The sequence below is a fragment of the Rutidosis leptorrhynchoides genome, chromosome 4 (genome assembly GCF_046630445.1).
Source record: "Rutidosis leptorrhynchoides isolate AG116_Rl617_1_P2 chromosome 4, CSIRO_AGI_Rlap_v1, whole genome shotgun sequence".
NCBI lineage: Eukaryota > Viridiplantae > Streptophyta > Magnoliopsida > Asterales > Asteraceae > Rutidosis > Rutidosis leptorrhynchoides.
The window spans coordinates 337,312,701-337,332,910 of NC_092336.1; the positions used below are offsets into that span (position 1 = coordinate 337,312,701).

A 20,210-nucleotide genomic window follows, 5' to 3' on the forward strand; every position below is an offset into this window, starting at 1 on the left:
TTGACGTTTTAAACATGTCTATTCTCAGGTGATAATTAGAAGCTTCCGCTGCAACATGTTGAATTTAAACAAGATCTTGAGTATGCATATTTGTGTCAAAAATAAAACTGCATATCGGAGGATTTGTAATGTAAAATATGCTAGAAATCGTATTGTTATCATCACATGTAAAGTTTGTAAGTCTAAGATTATCGCTAAACGATAATCATCTTTTTATTGTCTAAAGCTTGTATTAAAATAAGAGTTATGGTTTGTAATGTAAAATAAATGCAGTTGTTCTTTTAAAAATGTCGCATATAGAGGTCAATACCTCGCAATGAAATCATACGTTATCTAACTCGTTCTTATGGTTAAGGACGGGTTATGACATGTGGTATCAGAGCGGTGGTCTTAGCGAACCAGGTTTGCATTAGTGTGTCTAATTGATAAGTCGTTAGGATACATTAGTAAGTCTGGACTTTGACCGGGTCTGATTTAAAAACCATTGCTTATCATTGTTGGTTAAAATTTATATGTAAATACTATGTAGTACTAATGGGTTAGTTGTTGTGTGAAAATGTCGGGCTCAAAACTTGTTATCACATTCAGCGACTCCGAACCAGAATCTTCAGATGGTGTTCCAGTCATTAACCTATCCGATGACGAAAATAATATCTTTGGGGAAGACTCACAAATTCCGGATGAACCGACTATAGAGAACCCGGAAAGTGAACCCGAGGAGGAAAGTGAACCCGAGGAGGAAAGTGAACCCGAGGAGGAAAGTGAACCCGAGGAAGAAATACAGGAAATTACAAAAGACAAGTTCGAACTAGGAAAGAAACGAAAGGCTAATGAATTAGAAAATTCAAATCCCGAGTTTAAAGAATATGGCGCGATTGAACCGAATGACGGAACAAGAAATCCAGGAACTCATCAATCAGCGAGTGAACGACAGAATGTTATGGGTCGAGGCTGCAAGAGGTGCTGCAGTTAACCCAAATCCTCGTGTGGGGTGCACTTACAAAACTTTTCAAGCTTGCAAGCCCTCATCATTCAGTGGAACAGAAGGACCGATCGGTTTAACCCGGTGGATAGAAAAGATGGAGACTGTGTTTAAAATAAGTGGTTGTGTTGAAAAGGACATGACCAAGTATGCATCGTGCACTTTACAAGATAGTGCACTCACGTGGTGGAAAAATTATGTGAAGGCTGTAGGAGGAGATGTAGCTTATGATACTCCTTGGGAAGAATTCAAAACAATGTTAATCAACGAGTATTGTCCAAGGAACGAGGTTAGGAAGTTGGAAGATGAATTACGAAGCCTGAAGGTTATTGGTACTGAAATCACCAACTACAATCAGCGATTCATGGAATTAGTTTTGCTATGTCCTGAATTGGTTCCAACCGAAGAACGGAAGATTGAAATGTACAAAGATGGTTTGCCCAAAAAGGTCAAGGCAAATGTTACAGCATCGAAACCTAAGACAATTCATGAAGCTATAACCATGGCAAACGAGCTAATGGATCAGGTCATCATGGATAAGAAAGTATCCAATACTGATGTGAAGGTATTAGGTAACAAAAGAAAGTGGAATGGAAATTATGATCGAGGTAACCAACAACAATCTTTTAAGAAACAAGAAATCACGCAAGGTGCGGGTAGTGGTTTAAGCTTTGGTTATAAAGGACAAAATCCTTTATGCAACCGATGCCACAAACATCACTCTGGTTACTGTAATGTGGTATGCAACAAATGTAATCGAAAGGGTCATCTTGCTGAAGATTGTAGGGCTCTCGTTACAAATACAAATGGTACCAAGACTCCTGCCACTAATGCAAATAGAACTGCTTTGGCTACTGTTACTTGTTATGGATGTGGGAAACAGGGTCATTATAAGAGCCAGTGCCCGAATCCAGAGAAGAATATCGGACCTGCACGAGGGAGAGCATTTGTTATTAATGCTAGAGAGGCGTGTGAAGACCCGGAGCTTGTTACGGGTACGTTTACCATTAATAACTTATCCGCATCTATTATATTTGATACTGGTGCTGATAGAAGTTACGTGTGTAGAGACTTTCACGCTAAATTGAATTGTTCATCATTACCTCTAGATGCTAAGTACATGATTGAGTTAGCTAATGGTAAACTAATTAAAGCCGATAAAATTTGCCGTGATTGTAAAATAAATTTAGCCGGAGAAACATTTAAGATTGATTTGATACCCGTAGAATTAGGAAGTTTTGATGTAATAATCGGCATGGACTGGATGTCCAAAATAGGAGCTGAAGTTGTGTGCGCCAAGAAGGCAATTCGCATTCCTCGTAAGGATAAAACGCCAGTAATGATTTATGGAGAGAAGGGTAACTCAAAGCTAAAACTCATTAGTTATTTGAAAGCTCATAAGTGCTTGAAGAAAGGGTGCTATGCTATCTTAGCACATGTTAATAAAGTCGAAAAGAAAGAAAAAGAGAAGTGCATCAATGACGAGCCTGTGGCAAGAGATTTTCCTGAAGTATTTCCGGAAGAGTTGCCGGGATTACCTCCATTTAGATCTGTAGAATTTCAAATAGATCTTGTACTAGGAGCTGCACCGGTTGCCCGTGCTCCATATAGACTTGCACCGTCCGAGTTAAAAGAACTTCAGAGTCAGTTAAAAGAATTACTGGATCGTGGATTCATACGACCAAGTACTTCACCGTGGGGAGCTCCAATTTTATTCGTCAAGAAGAAAGACGGATCTTTCCGAATGTGTATAGATTATCGTGAATTAAATAAGTTAACTTTCAAGAATCGGTATCCACTACCGAGAATTGATGACTTATTTGATCAACTGCAAGGATCATGTGTTTATTCGAAAATCGACCTAAGATCGGGTTATCATAAATTACGTGTCAAAGAAGAGGACATTCCGAAAACTGCTTTTCGGACACGTTATGGTCATTACGAATTTTTGGTCATGCCGTTTGGATTGACGAATGCGCCAGCTGTATTCATGGACCTCATGAATCGAGTTTGTAGTCCATATTTAGATAAGTTTGTTATCGTTTTCATTGATGATATTCTTACCTATTCCAAGAGTGAGCAAGAGCATGAGCAGCATTTAAGGTTGATATTAGAGTTGTTGAGAAAAGAACAGCTATATGCTAAATTTTCTAAATGTGCTTTCTGGTTGAAAGAAGTGCAATTTCTTGGCCACGTTGTTAGTAGCAAAGGAATTCAGGTTGATCCAGCAAAAATTGAAGCCATTGAAAAATGGGAGACTCCTAAGACACCAACGCAGATACGCCAATTTTTGGGTTTAGCCGGTTATTATAGAAGGTTTATTCAAGATTTTTCCCGAATAGCTAAGCCGTTGACAGCGTTAACGCAAAAAGGGAAGAAATATGAATGGACCTCTGAGCAGGAGAGTGCATTTCAATTACTAAAGAAGAAGTTAACTACGGCGCCTATTTTATCGTTACCAGAAGGGAACGATGATTTTGAAATATATTGTGACGCTTCGCGACAAGGTTTTGGTTGCGTTCTTATGCAACGAAAGAAAGTTATTGCATACGCATCCCGACAATTGAAGATTCACGAGCGAAATTATACGACGCATGATCTAGAATTGGGAGCAGTCGTGTTTGCATTGAAGATGTGGAGACACTACTTGTATGGGGTTAAATGCACTGTGTTTACTGATCATAAAAGCCTTCAACATATTTTTGATCAGAAACAGCTGAACATGAGGCAACGTAGGTGGGTCGAGTTAATAAATGACTATGATTGTGAAATTCGTTATCATCCCGGGAAAGCGAATGTGGTGGCTGACGCATTAAGCAGAAAGGAACGAGAACCAATTCGAGTTCGAGCGATGAACATAAAAATTCACATGAATCTCAACTCACAAATCAAAGAGGCTCAACGAGAAGCACTTACTAAAGAAAATATAGAAAATGAAATAATGAAGAAGTATGAGAAGCAACTCGTTATACGGGAAGATGGAATTCGATATTTTGCAAATCGTATTTGGGTACCGAAGTTGGGTGGATTAAGGAAGTTGATATTGAACGAGGCACATAAGACAAGATACTCGATACATCCTGGAGTTGGAAAGATGTACCAAGATCTTAAGACACATTATTGGTGGCCTAATTTAAAGACAGACGTTGCAACATATGTTGGGGAGTGTTTAACTTGTTCCAAAGTCAAAGCAGAACACCAAAAGCCGTCAGGGTTACTTCAACAACCAGAAATCCCAGAATGGAAATGGGATGGTATTACCATGGATTTCATCACGAAGTTACCAAAGACTGCCTGGGGATACGACACCATTTGGGTGATTGTTGATCGTCTCACCAAGTCTGCACATTTCTTGCCTATAAAGGAAACGGATAGAATGGAGAAACTATTACGATTGTATATAAAGGAAGTTGTTTCAAGGCATGGAATACCCATTTCCATTATATCTGATCGTGATAGTAGATTTACATCAAAGTTCTGGCAATCACTACAGGAGGCCCTAGGAACTCGTTTGGATATGAGTACCGCGTATCATCCGCAAACCGACGGGCAGAGTGAAAGAACGATTCAGACTCTTGAAGACATGCTCAGGGCATGTGTGATCGATTTTGGAAACGGATGGGATAAATATCTACCATTAGCAGAATTCTCGTATAATAATAGTTATCATGCGAGCATTAAAGCTGCGCCATTCGAAGCATTGTACGGAAGGAAGTGTAGATCTCCTATTTGTTGGAATGAAGTAGGAGATCGACAATTAACTGGTCCCGAGATCATACACGAAACGACTGAGAAGATAGTACAAATCAAGGAGAGATTGAAAACAGCCCGTAGTCGCCAAAAGAGCTACACCGATGTTCGAAGGAAACCATTAGAGTTTCAGATCGGTGACATGGTTATGTTAAAGGTGTCACCTTGGAAAGGTGTAATACGTTTTGGAAAAAGGGGTAAACTAAACCCAAGGTATGTAGGCCCGTTCAAGATTATCGAACGCATTGGACCGGTAGCTTATCGACTCGAGTTACCACAACAACTCGCCGGAGTACATAATACATTTCACGTCTCAAACCTTAAGAAGTGTCTTGCAAAGGAAGATCTCACCATTCCTCTTGAAGAAATCCATGTCGATGAGAAACTACAATTCATCGAAGAACCAATCGAAATCATGGACCGTGAAGTTAAACAGCTCAAGCAGAGCAACATACCGATCGTTAAGGTTCGTTGGAATGCTCGAAGAGGTCCTGAGTTTACTTGGGAACGAGAGGATCAGATAAAACAAAAGTATCCACACTTGTTTCTCGATAACGCAAAATAGGTACAATTTTAAAATTTCGGGACGAAATTTATTTAACGGGGAGGTAATGTAACGACCCGCACTTTTTCGATCATTCTATACTTATAAGATTAATATTTACATAAATTAAACCTTACCAACATGATAAGCAATCCAAATTGTTGAGACTTATGTTTTTGAAATGAGTTTTACACAACGTTTGACCGTCTAGTTTGACCGATGATATCACGAACTATATAACATATGATAATTATACGTTTGTGTATATATATGTATATATACATATTTAACATGATCTAAGGATGTTTTAATATCTCATTTTGTATTAATAACAATAAGTTATAAGTATATTTTGAAACTACTAATTTAAGTTTTCAAAACGATAACCATACGTAACGTTACTTGACATAAATACTTATAACATATAATGTTTATACATATATCGTATATGTAATGTATTTAATCACTTTTAAAGACTTAAATACATAAAACAATATAAGTATATTCACAAAAGATAGCTATATTTGAATTCTCATTCCATTTTTCACAAGATTTTCTATACGTATATCTAGAGTATATGTACTCGTATCATACCTAGCTTCTATACGTATTTACTATTGGTATATACACATCAAATCACCACCAACCAGCCCTTGTTCATGCCTTATGTATAAGGTAACTCTCTTGTTCATGCCTTATGTATAAGGTAACTACTTTTGATGTTTAGTATGACTAATTACATAAAAATACAACATGAAATTTTGTCCATGTTTTTCCATTAATCATGTTTTTATGGCCTTAAATACATCTTCCATTTTCAAATTTTATTACCTCATTTCTTTAACCAAAAACACACTCTTAAGAAACTCCATAACCATTCAGCTAGTATCCATGAAGATCTAGCCATAAAAACATCACTTAAACACCATAAGAAAAACCTTACAAAAACACTTCAAGAATCCTTTCAAGAACACAAGTTTACTTCCAATCTTTCATCCAACTCCATCACTCTTTTGGTTCTAGGTTTTTACTCCTATTTTACAGCAATCTTGTCCAAGTAACTTGAGGTAGTAACTTTGTTCATAACCTTATTCGATTCATATATATATAGCTATCTTATTTTATGGTATAAAATTTTAACAACAAGAACATAGTTTGAATGTTTTCAAACTTGTTTGCAAACTAAATAGATCCTTCTAACTTAACTTTTAAAATACTTCAAGACCTGTAATATATCATAAATATATGCTAACTTAACAAGGTAAAACTTGGTTTTTCAAAGAACACCTTAAAAACTGAATTTACGACGTCGGAGTGCAACCGGGGGCTGTTTTGGGTTGGATAATTAAAAACTATTTTGAACTTTGAATTGGAGGCTTATTTTCTGGAAAATTGATATTTACTATGAATATGTTAACACATAAAAATTTCATGATTTAACTCAAAGTATAAGTATTTTTAGAAAAATAATCATTTAAGGTTGTTTACATGATGGAAAATGATCAACTTCATAAGTTTCACTAAAGTTTGACCTATGACCTGTGATTTCGAATACAAACTAAGGTATTTACAGTTCATAGTCTTAAAGAGGGACTCGATCCAAGGAAGTGGCAAGTTGAATCAACGAAAACGGAGTTGTAACGAAGAAACTATGACCAAAACGAGATCGGATATCTAAGACTAGTTTAGCTACGAAAATAATTGGAGAAAATTAAATAAATCACATCTTTCTAAAATAACATGATATTTTATATATATGTACTCATAATTTAATTTTATATGGTTCAGGATCACCCGTAAACAATACGAGAAGATTAATCATAAGATCCCATGATTGTACGCAACACGTCATTTGACAACACCGGTACTTTATGTACGCAACACGTCATTTGACAACACCGGTACCGTGGGTCAAGATTAATCTCGACCAATACATATACGATGGGGTTTTTATTTATTTCATTGGGGGTTTATTAAACACCTAAAAATGAACCATTAAAATTGAATTACTAACATCGGACTGCTAACTACGGACTAAGGAATTATTAAAAGTATTAAAAGTATAATAAGTATATATATGTGACGATTGTTTAAAATGTAAATATATTGATAAACTATATATGGATAGGTTCGTGATATCAATCGGAGACCAAGTCAAAATTACATATCTTCAAGACGAAAGTGAGTATATAGTCCCACTTTTAAACTCTAAATATTTCGGGATGAGAATACATGTATTTTATGTTTTACGATATGGACACAAGTAACTGAAAAATATATTCTACGTTGAGTTGTACCACTGGCATACTTCCCTGTAGCTTGGTAACTATTATTTACAGCTGTATTGTAAACGCGAATCCTGTTGATAGATCTATCGGGCCTGACAACCCCAACCGGACTGGACGACCAGTATTCAACGGTTGCACAGTACTTCGTTTCGTGACTACACTTGGTACGGTGTAGTAAGATTTCATAATAAAGGGAATATGCGACGTGATTAAATGTTAAGTATGGTTACCAAGTGCTCAACCACTTAGAATATTTTTATTAAAACGTTTATATATGAAATCTTGTGGTCTATATATATTGCTGCCGGCATTAAACCTATATCTCACCAACTTTATGTTGACGTTTTAAACATGTCTATTCTCAGGTGATAATTAGAAGCTTCCGCTGCAACATGTTGAATTTAAACAAGATCTTGAGTATGCATATTTGTGTCAAAAATAAAACTGCATATCGGAGGATTTGTAATGTAAAATATGCTAGAAATCGTATTGTTATCATCACATGTAAAGTTTGTAAGTCTAAGATTATCGCTAAACGATAATCATCTTTTTATTGTCTAAAGCTTGTATTAAAATAAGAGTTATGGTTTGTAATGTAAAATAAATGCAGTTGTTCTTTTAAAAATGTCGCATATAGAGGTCAATACCTCGCAATGAAATCATACGTTATCTAACTCGTTCTTATGGTTAAGGACGGGTTATGACAGTGCCAATTCTTTAGCATATTTTTTCTTAAGTCTCGCTCGAACATTCATCATCATTTCGTATTCGTCGGGTAGCAAGTCACGTGACACCGGTTTGGAAAGTAGCTTTAAACTTTTCAACATTGTTCTCGTCTCGCTTTCTTCACAAAACTTTTCCATGGTTCGATTCGCCGCTAGTTGAGAAGCTTCGGTCGATTGAGCTATCTTTAAACGTACTTCATCTAAAGACATACGGCTCGCGGCATCGGATGAGTACGAATCCCTTTGACTTTTAGCTCGACTTGGAGGACGTCGGATTGGGTCGTGATCCTTAAGTAAATTTTCAAATTGGGTTGGGTCGGGGTTCGAGCTTGTGTTCGGGTGGGAACTTGCCTTGGTTTGAACATTTATCGGTATATCATCGGCTTGTTTTCTTTTGTTCGTAGCCGCTACACCTTCACCTTCTAAAAACTTCGGGCAATTCCTTAAAACTTGTCACGCATTCTCAAAAGCGAATTGTCGGCCCTTGGTTTGAATTTTGAATTGTTTTCGGGCCGCGTTCATAATGTCTTCCCCCGCGGCTCCACTTTGCCACATTTTCTCGAGCTTTGAATAAATTCCAATAAATATCTTAACATCCCTTTGAATTTTAGCCATTTTCCACTAATTTGATCCGCACGTCTTTTCTCCGAAACGAGTGAATTATATTGTTTTCGCACCTCACCCCAAAATGAATTAAAATTTTGAGCGTTTCCATCATCCGGATGTTCGGAAACGTACACATAACGCTTGGCTAAAATTCGAGTTTCCAAGTCGGACCAAGGCACTTTCGGATACCTCACTTTTTTTTCTTTCGGATCGGCTACGGGTTCAGGTTCGGGCTCGGGCTCGGGCTCGGGTTCGGGTTGGGGTCGGGTTGGGGTGGAGTTTCGGGAACTTCTTCCTCGTCCGACTCGTCACGTAGCCTTGGATAATAAGGTGTTTGTTGTTGAGATTGTGATTGGTTCGGGTAGTGTGTATAAAGTTGAGTTCGTGGTTGGTTCGAGTAGTGTGTATAAAGTTGAGATTGTGGTTGGTTCGGGTAGTGTGTATAAAGTTGAGTTGGGGGTTGGTTCGGGTTGGAAACATTTGTAAACATACTCGCAAAGGCATTCGAGTTTGCATATTGAGAAACCCGGTTGTTTGTTGCGTAGAATTCATTAAAGATTGAAACATATCTTGCGCGACCGATCCTCGATCTTGAACTTGAGGGCATTTTGATTTGCCTTTATTTGAAGTTTTTTTGGAACTCATTTTTTGAGTTTAAGAAGTGTAGAAATGTATATGAAATATATATGTGTTTGAGATGTATGTGTTTAAAATGTATATGTGTTTTTATATAGAGTTAAGAAAAAAAAAAGAAAAAAAAAAGTAATTTCCAACGGCCAAAAATTTGACCGTTGAAGTCCAACAACGGCTACCTCATCCATTCTCGATTCTGATTCAAACGCACGAGCAACAAAACGAATAGCTGGGCGGACCCTTGAGCTGCCCCTGGGCGGCTCGCTGCCATCAGCGCCCAGGTGGGCGGCGCCTAGGCGATGGTGTGGACGTGATGGATGAGAACGCTTATAATGACACGTTAAAAGTTAAAAAACAAAATTATACGGAGTATTTCTTGAAAAGAAATGAATTTCTTATAGAAAATAGAAAATATCAACACAAAGAGGAGAGATCTCTCCCATTCTTCATGTACCACACCAAACCTAATTTTCTTCTTCGACCATTTCCCCTTTTGGATCTTAAAAAATTAATTCCATTTTTTCTTCCAAATCTACACTTAGATTAACCTCAATTCATTCAATTACCTCCAAATTAATCTTCTTTTTTTTTTCCCTCACAATTGTTATCATCTGAAATTCAAAAATCAGGTATCCTATATAGATACATATATACGTATATAGATACATGTACAGAGACCGCGGTGGCTCATCGATGGTAGGAGGAGGTGGAATAGATCGTAAACGAATCAATGATGCGTTAGATAAACATTTGGAGAAAACATCATCTCCTTCAACATCTAGGGTTTTGAATATTAATAATAATAAGGAAAAAGAGAAATTAACGATTTCTTCAACTTCTACTGGTGCTGGTAAATCTTTCCAGCAGATCTCCACCACCAAAAACAAGGCCTCTGATGGTTTGTTTCTCTTCTAATTTTGTTTCTCATTTTTAGGTTTTTGAAATTGAGTTTTATGTAAATGTATGTATGTATATATTTGGAAGTAGCTGTGGTTATTTTGAATTTATAATTTTAGTACAATTATGAAATAAATCTATATGTTTAATTGCATTAGGACATTTTGGATACAAATAGAAGCTTCTTGACTGGCTTATTAGCTTCATGCCAGCATACTTTTTTTAAATGCTGATAACTATTGAGGTTACTTATGTCATTACATTTGTTGTAGTTGATGACATTTAGGAGTAGTGTTTAGAATCGTCTATGGTTTGTATAATTAAGCTTTGATGATGTGTGTTTTATGAGAATGAAATGAATTGAATTGGTTGTGGCTCATTGGCTAAAGTTTGTTACTTTTTCATTTGTAGTTTCAGTTGATGTAATAATGTTGAGATTTGTTTTTTGTTGCAGAGGAATCTGAAACAGACAGTGAGGAGTCTGATGTTAGTGGTTCTGATGAGGATGATACTTCTTGGATTTCATGGTTTTGCAACTTGAGAGGAAATGAATTTTTTTGTGAAGTTGATGATGATTATATTCAAGATGATTTTAATTTATGTGGATTAAGCAGTCAAGTTCCTTACTATGATTATGCACTTGATCTTATTCTAGACGTGGAGTCATCTCATGGTAAGATATGCATTTAAGTTGATGATATAGTTTTATTAACGTTGCATAGTGTATTAGTATGGTGACTTTCTTATGTTAGTGCGGGCCATGTAGCGATAGCTGTTGATTGGTGACCTAAGACCTTTAATTGTCAACTTGTGACTAGACAAATATTATAGCTTTACATTTTGAAAAGTTATTTAATACGGAGTACACTTGTAATAAACTAGATGTGAGTTTATAAATAAACCACATTTACTAAGGTATCAGAAAGGCATTGATTAGCAGTTATAAAGTAATGGTTCATCCACAAGCACTGATTAGCAGTTATAGAGTAATGGTTAATTCACATACTTGCTACATTACTTGTTCCAAGAATTCACAAGTTGCACTACCTTGTCATGCTGCTTTAAGTGTAATTTGATTTGACTCATCCGAGCTTAACGATTATGGTTATTCCCTTATTGGCTTGTGGCACTTCTTTTTCTTAGTATGCTGTTGGTTTCTAGTAGGTAAATTATTATGTTTTATGAACCAACGTTATTAGTGAAATATTTATAAGTTTGTAGAAGCTTGTTGCTGGTTCAAACTTTTTATTTGTTGCATAATCAACACTGCTATACAATATTATATCATCTTAAATTAATCGTCAACTTGCTGCTGAGATACTTAATGTTGAAGTAGTATTGTTATAATCATTGCACCAATTAGAATCCATGTTTGGTCTTTCATTTTAATAATGGTCTGTTGTTCGTGTATTTTGAAATGGAGATATGTTCACTGAAGAGCAGAATGAGCTTGTTGAATCAGCGGCAGAAATGTTGTATGGCTTGATACATGTCCGATATATATTGACTACCAAGGGAATGTCTGCAATGGTACAATTCTGTCTGCTCTTTTCTTTGTTCTAGTTTTGTACTTCACGTATTCAGAAATTATTTTATATTGAATTTTTGCAGTTGGAGAAGTACAAAAACTACGATTTTGGTCGGTGTCCAAGAGTTTGTTGTTGCGGACAGCCTTGTCTTCCTGTTGGTCAATCAGACATACCACGTTCAAGTACTGTGAAAATATACTGTCCCAAATGTGAAGACATCTACTACCCTCGCTCCAAATACCAAGGCAGTATCCTCAAATTATATATTTACGTGATTATTATTATAATTATTATTAATTATTATCATCAGTATATAATATATATGTATAGCTTTTTGATTTATACTTAACTAACTGCTTCTTTTAAGGTGAGGATAACCTTTATAATCATTGACATTTGGCAATTCATTTACTTGGTTTGATAAAGAAAGTAGTTCTTTAATTTTTCATTTTCCTAAAATGGTTCCGATTGCCTCACTACTGTATTTGTGACTTGTGTTATTGCTCGTATTACATGTTATTTTCTATTTGTTTTATAATATCTAGTTAAAAGGTAGAAGGTTTTCCTGTGAGGGCTACCCGGGAGGGCGAGTAATCCGACCCCATACTCTGATGTACGCAACCTAGCAGGATTACTCCATGACTGTTTCCAACCCATCCCTGGCCACCATTAAATATTCGTCCTAGACAGTATTCGAAGCCGTGTCCTCTTGCAAGGAACTCAAGGCCCCAACCACTGGGCTATCTTTTGATGGTTTGTTCTATAATATCTGTTAAATGATAACTTAATGTGAGTGTGACTATTGTTTTCCTTATTGTTTTCCTTCACATCCAATAGATATCGATGGCGCTTATTTCGGCACCACTTTTCCCCACTTGTTCTTGATGAGTTATGGTCACCTGAAGCCGCAAAAGGCAACACAAAGCTATGTTCCAAGAGTCTTTGGCTTCAAACTGCATAAACCATGAATACGCCATCCTTCTGCAGTCTTGCTTGTTATCCCAGCTGTCTGACTGACTGACTGACTGATCTTTGATTCTACACGCGCGGTTTTATCAAGCAAGGTTAGTTAAAAGACAGACGTGTTTAGAAAAGTTGGAAACTTGCTTTGTATGGCAAATGGGGATTCGTTTCTGGCCCATTTAAATTTGAAAAATACTGTCATGGAAAGTTCATGAGATGATGTTAATGTAATAGTTGCAAGTCAACTTTTAAAATCAGTCTTGTAATTTATATGGAAGTTTGCTTGGCTTTGTAGTAGATGTTAATTTTTTTTCACAGCATGCTGACTTTGATGAACATGTTCAAATGCAATCATGAAACATTTGGTTATAAACTTAGGGATGTAATTAGAAGATAGGACTGTCTTATTACAGTATTTCTTGGCTTGATAGTTTCGTCCATCTGTATCTATTCCGGTGCGTTTAATAGAGACAAAATTAGTCCGGTCGTCCTTGAACATATACCGAAATCATAGGTGTGGTCCTCAGTGTTTTTTTTTTGTGTTCGTCGTTACTGAACTTGCATTTTATAACTTGTGTCGTCCTTCTATTAACTGTCCGTCTCTTTTCCGTTAACCTTCAGCCCGTGTCAAACATGTGAGGGCAATTCTGTCTTTTTTTTCTCTTTTTGAAAGTTCAGGGACATGTAATTTTGTCTTTTTCCCTTAAATAATTTAATTTAATTTATTTTTTTCTTTTCATTTTTCATTTTTCTTTCTTTTCTTCTCTCTTTTTTCTTTTCTTTTCTTATCACCTTACTTTCGTACTGCTAATGAATAAGTAATTATTTGTTATGTATTTTTTTTATTTAAATTATGTAATTTTATGTTTTAGTAATTTAAATTAATGTACTTTATGTTTAATAATGTGATTCCTTACAATATAGCCATTTATTGTATTAATTCCTAAACGATTACATTATTTCCTAAACAGAACAACTTAGTTCTTTTACATTAATTTCTAACGGCTATCTTCAACATACACCCTGATCAATCTTCGTAATCGCGAATATCGTATTGTTGAAACCTTTTTGAAGATTCAGGTACAACTTCTTGATCACTTTCAACAATATTTTCGCTTCCATCCCTAAATTCGATATAAAGCTTAATTGTTTCATAACGTACCAATGCTCGCCCTACCAAAGTAAACCAATCGTAGTCATCTTCAAGTAGCGAGGCGGGAACGTTAAACCTGTGTGAAAAACAAAGGTAGGTCTTCCTTAAGAAATTTAATCATCTTCGATAAGTCATACTCACGTGCATCAATGAAATGCTCTTGTTGCTGGCAAGATTGATAATTTATCACTTCCCGATCAAATTCAGCTTCGTAATTAACTTGCAAGCCAACATTCAATGGACTCATTTTGAACAATTGAGAGAGTTTTAGAAGTTTAGAATTTGTAGAAAATGTGAAGTGTGAATTGAAGTTGGTGAAATGGAGTACTTATAGGAAAAAAAAAATAGCCGTTCGTCAATTTTTTAAAAATAGCCGTTTGTCATTTAAAAAAAAAACATTATTATTATTCTTATTATTTTTATTTGTTAAAAACTATCAATAATATAAAAAATTTAATAAAACACAACAAAAATAAAAATAAAATGCCACATCAGCATTCCACTAATAACCCACACCAAAAACCACCACCACCACTACTCCACACAGAAAACTCACACGTCCTAGTCACATTATTGAACATAAAGTACATTAATTTAAATTACTAAAACATAAAATTACATAATTTAAATAAAAAAAATATAATAAATAATTAATTATTCATTAGCGGTACGAAAATAAGTGAAAAGAAAAGAAAAAAGAGAAAAGAAAAGAAAAAATAATGAAAAATGAAAAGAAAAAATAAATTAAATTATCTAAGGGAAAAAGACAAAATTACGTCGGTCGTCCCTGAACTTTCAAAGAGACAAAATGACAGAATTGCCCTCGCATGTTTGGCACATGCTGAAGGTTAACGGGGGAAAGAGACGGACAGTTAACAGAAGGGCGACACAAGTTATAAATGCAAGTTCAGTGACGACGAACGAAAAAAAAAAAAAAAAAAAACTTTGAACACGATGCCTATAATTTCGGTATATGTTCAAAGATGACAGAAGTAATTTTGTCTTTAATAAAACAAAATGATTAATTGTTGAATGATTCATATGCATAATTTGAATGAATCAAAAGATCCAAATGAACTTGGTTTCAAATTCCAATAATCTGGTTCAGCAAACAAATGATTGTATAGATATAAAATTAATGAATTTACCTTTTAAATGAATAACTGAAAGAATACAAAATTTTTTATAAGTATTTAGTATATAATTTAAGGAGGATATCAAAACAAATGAATGTATAGTTCATCGTTACTGATCATTCAAATGTCACTAACAAACGAGTCGAATGTTGAAGAGTTCACTGTTTAACTTTGAATCATTCAATTTATAGTCAATCAGATACATCTATTTCTATTTAGTTAATATAATTGGACTTTTTAACTAGTATATCAACACTACACTCTATGGATGACACCCGATGACTACAGATGCGGATCTTTTAGATTCGTGACCCGTATGCCAATAATTTTTGTTTTACTCGTCGAGCCCTAACGGGTGATATTTTTCACCCACACCCATGACCTGGAGATACACATGATCTATGGGTTATAGTCATATACAATTTTATTAACCTAAACAAGGTAACACAATAATAAAAACTATATATATATATATATATATATATATATATATATATATATATATATATATATATATAATGAGATGAAAATTAAATTTTTACTGGAGTATGTATTATGTTATAGTTATTTATTATCACATTAAAAGTAATAAAGTATTTAAATTTAATAATTGAATGCGTATACATGCGATCAAGATAAATAAGCTTCATGGAGTAGCGATCGGTATTTACCCGCGACAGATACTGCAAACTTGCTACTCGTCTGTGACTCATCGGCGGGTACAATTTTTTACCAATATCCGTGTCCGAAGGTAAGTTCATGATTTTACTCGTCCATCACACGACGAATATCCGCGGGTCAATAATTTTTTCTCACCCTATCACGAACTCATAATATACCTATAACTAAAAATTGCATATCAACTATCATCTCTAACTTCTTATTGTCACGTCATCATTTATTGTAACTAAGTAAAACACGTTTTGATTAAAACTAAAATTACATTCATTAATTTAAAAATCGCATTAATTAAAAAAAAAATACATTAATGAAAATTAACAATAATCAAATTAGAACTTTTTAATGACAACCTTAAGAAACTCTAAGAGATGTAATTGAACACACCGACACCAAAGGCTGAAATGTTAGACAAAGAACACAACTATCGGAATTGAAGGCCAAAATTGAACAATCGTTACGGTAAAAACAGGGATGAAATCTGATGAAATTGGGAGTGATAATGAAACGAAGAAGGTAGGGTAAGAAGATATTATTGGTCGATAGCTTGTTGAAGAAAGGAGGTGAGGTAGAAGGTAAGGGAGAAGACATGGCTGAACAGGAGGAGTTGTCGAATTGGTTGTGTTTCCCGGGTTAAAGAAAAAAAAAAATCCCAAAAACGTGAACAGGGAACGGTTGTGAGAGGGAGTGAAAACGTGGACCAATGGGAGGGATTTGCGTAGTTTTGTTAATAGAAGTAGAGTAATTATTGTGAGGGATAAATTAGTCATATTGAAACCAATAATGTGAATGGATAAAAATAAAGAGTGTAAGAATCACTCACGTATAATTTGTCTAGTGATATATTATAATACTTTTTTTAATAGATCCACCCAAATTAATAAAAATTTTACGATATGAAAAAATTAACTCCGAATTATAAGTTAATACATCAATATTTTTATATACGATATGCCTCTGTCAGCTCACGTGTACGTTTGACCGTACAGTTGACAGAATCACACGCACGACTGACAGTGTCACTCGTGTGGCATATATCTTTAAACGTTTTGTCACATATGTCCATGTGACGTGAGTTTTCTAATGTTCATTGCAATCCTAGATGTACAACATAAACCATAATATTCCCAGTCTGTTCAACAGCGATGGACAACATAGAAAAATGCACTAACAACTCCCCATTGGACATTGCTGGCGAATTTGTTGTCGTCGAAAGGTTGTTGTAAATTGCAATCTTCAGTCAGTCTCTGCAGTGGAACATTGTCTTCTGATCTTCGGGCTTCATTAAAATGTCTTCTTGAATGTCTGTAATGCTGGAACTTCGCCCCTCAATGATTTTTAGGTCGTTGAGTCCGGAATGGAAAATTACTGTTTAATATTCTTGAAGAGACTTCAAATTCACTTTTGCATTTTACCCACAGAACCAATTGCAGCAGTATTCCCTCGATGACTGAGCTGAGATCGATATTTGCTTGACTTGAGTTGAAGTGTTGAAACTCTTAGAATCTTCCCCTAAAAAGAACATGAGCTCATCTTTAAAGTTCGATCATTGACTCCTGCAGGCAATTCCAATGATTTTTTAGTCAATAAGTGGATATTGGTTTGGTAGCTTGATCGATAAACTCCCCATATGATGTAGGAACTCTTTCGAATCTCTAACTTAACTAGTTTATCATTTTGGTATCTCATTGTGTAACACTATCATCAATTTAATTTAAAAGCAATTTAATACAAAGTTAATACAAAAATCATATGATGTAGGAACTCTTTCGAATCTTTAATATTTTTGTATACGATAAGCAATTTAATATAAAGTTTATAGAAAAATCAAAAATACCATAGAATTGAGAAAACAAAAGAAATTGATTACGCGTTCTTCTTTTTTACTCGAATGATCCATGTCATTTGTACCACATTACTAGTAATCCCCGTTTTTTTTTTTTTTTTTACTTGGATAGTCTATGTGATTTTCACTTGTGATATTAGTGGTCCCTGAAGTTGTTAAAAAATTTCAATGAACAAAAGCATGTATCAAGCACGCGAGGGCATTTTCCTCCGCCTTTGTCTTTTAAGTCATCATTTTCATCCCTTCTCTTTCTCCTTCCCCTTGGAATTCCCCTTCCCTTCTCTTTTCACTTCATCCAATGAAACCCGCAAATCTAACTAAATACATCCAAATCATCTAACATTCAAATCAAACCTACAAAACCAAATACATCCATGCATATTTAACCAAATACTCCATCCGTCCCTATTTTATTACCCACTATTTCATTTTGAAATGTTCACAATTAATTATTTACTTCTAAAAATAGAATTTTTTTTTTTGTGTGGATAAAAGGGTGTTACCCGACGAATATATTGATATAAACAACGAAACAAATAAGTAATGAGTTATAGGACATGCCCTATAACCTCACAAAACAACCAAGCTTTAACAAAATAAAGCAACCATGAGCCGAACAAAATCCTAAATTGATTCTGAGGAAATATCAATCTATCTATTCAACGACACGCGGCGAAAAATGATAATAAACAACATATCTACACTTTAACTAGTGGAGCAGACATTAATTCAAATCCGTTTTACACACGAAAAATATGATGTCGTGACCAAATGACACAGAATTGGTCACTAAGCACTCTAGACCTCTCAAACGAAATCCGGGTTACAAAATTGAGAGAGATGAAAATGAGTAGACTAAATGAATGAATGTTGGAGCCCATATCTCAAACGTATATAAAACAATGAGAAAATGGCACATCCAACCTACTACCAGTGTTGTAAATCTTGGAAAATCTGGCTGACATCTCGTTTTTACTGACTGCCCAAGTTCTCGAACCCATACTTATGGATGACAATGAATCGGATATGGACCAGGTTAGCTTATATCCATATCCATATCCATTTAATTTTTAAATTCCATATCCATATCCATATCTATTTAAATATACTTCATTCATCATATTCATATTCGTTGGATGACGCGGGTAAATGAATATCCGTTGGATGTTAAGTTTTCTAAAAATATTTCTATTATCAAATAAAACCATCAAAGTATTTTTAACAAATATATGTAATATATGCAATATATACGAGTTTAATACTATTTACATAACTGTATCTTCACAATCTATTTGATAACATTTTAATAGTTTATAATGTACACATATAAGGATATGTAAACGTAAACACGTATATTTAAGTAAATATGTATGTATGTATGTATGTATGTATGTATATATATGTATGTATGTATGTATATATATATATATATATATATATATATATATATATATATATATATATATATATATATATATATATATATATATATATATATATATATATATATATATATAGTGGTAGGATCAAGAGGGAAGTAACCAATCGGTGGGAAGCGGGGGGAAGGAAAAACTTTTTTTTTGTTTTTCGTTTTTCGTTTTTTGAAAAAACTTTGTTCACGAACATTATAGATGGGATGAAAATATGAACATTTAGTAGAGACACTTTGTGATAAATGTTTTTATTTTGGTGGGAAAACGCTCAAAGAAGTAATATATAACAATTATTGTGTTTTTCGAGCGTATGTTGAGGTTTTAGCTATTGGGGTTTAGATATTAGGGTTTAGATATTAGGGTTTATAGGGTTTAGATATTAGGGTTTATAGGGTTTAGATATTAGGGTTTAGAAATTTAGGGTTTAGGGTTTAAATTTAGGGTTTAGATTTAGGATTTAGATTGAGTTTTTAACACGAACAGTTTAGAGTTTAGGGTTTGGTGTTTTGGGTTTATGGAATAAACCCAAAACTCTAAACCCTAAACCCTAAAATCTAAATTGGGCTAAATTTTACTTCACAAAACATGGAAAAAAAAATGTTCATATTTTTCACGAATAATATTATCTTGAATGTTATTTTTGTCGATCGTTTTCCCGCCTAAATAATAACATTCATCACGAAGTGTCTCTTCTAAATGTTCATATTTTTGTGTGATCTTGATGCCGGAAAAAAAAATTCCAGAAAAACGAAAAAAAAAAAATTTGATTCCCCCCGATTGGTTACTTCCCCATTGATCCTGCCCCTATATATATATATATATATATATATATATATATATATATATATATATATATATATATATATATATATATATTTCGGGTGGTACATGGATATATCCATAGATGAGAAATTTTCATCTATATCTGATTCACTACTTTTTTACATCATCCATATCCATATCCGGTTATCATCCATTTAGATTATCCATATCCATTTAAATGGATCAGAACGGATGAATATCCGATGAATCAGACATCCATTGCCA

General features: G+C 34.5%; 1 protein-coding gene across 1 annotated transcript; it reads left to right on the forward strand.

Moving 5' to 3' along the window:
* Positions 1 to 9,924: 9,924 nt before the first annotated feature.
* Positions 9,925 to 13,211, forward strand: LOC139843715 (putative casein kinase II subunit beta-4). The gene is made up of 5 exons (XM_071833859.1): positions 9,925 to 10,426; positions 10,880 to 11,098; positions 11,849 to 11,955; positions 12,037 to 12,202; positions 12,792 to 13,211. The coding sequence occupies exons 1-5, from the start codon at positions 10,195 to 10,197 to the stop codon at positions 12,920 to 12,922; spliced, it is 855 nt and encodes a 284-aa protein (XP_071689960.1). The 5' UTR covers positions 9,925 to 10,194; the 3' UTR covers positions 12,923 to 13,211.
* Positions 13,212 to 20,210: the final 6,999 nt, after the last annotated feature.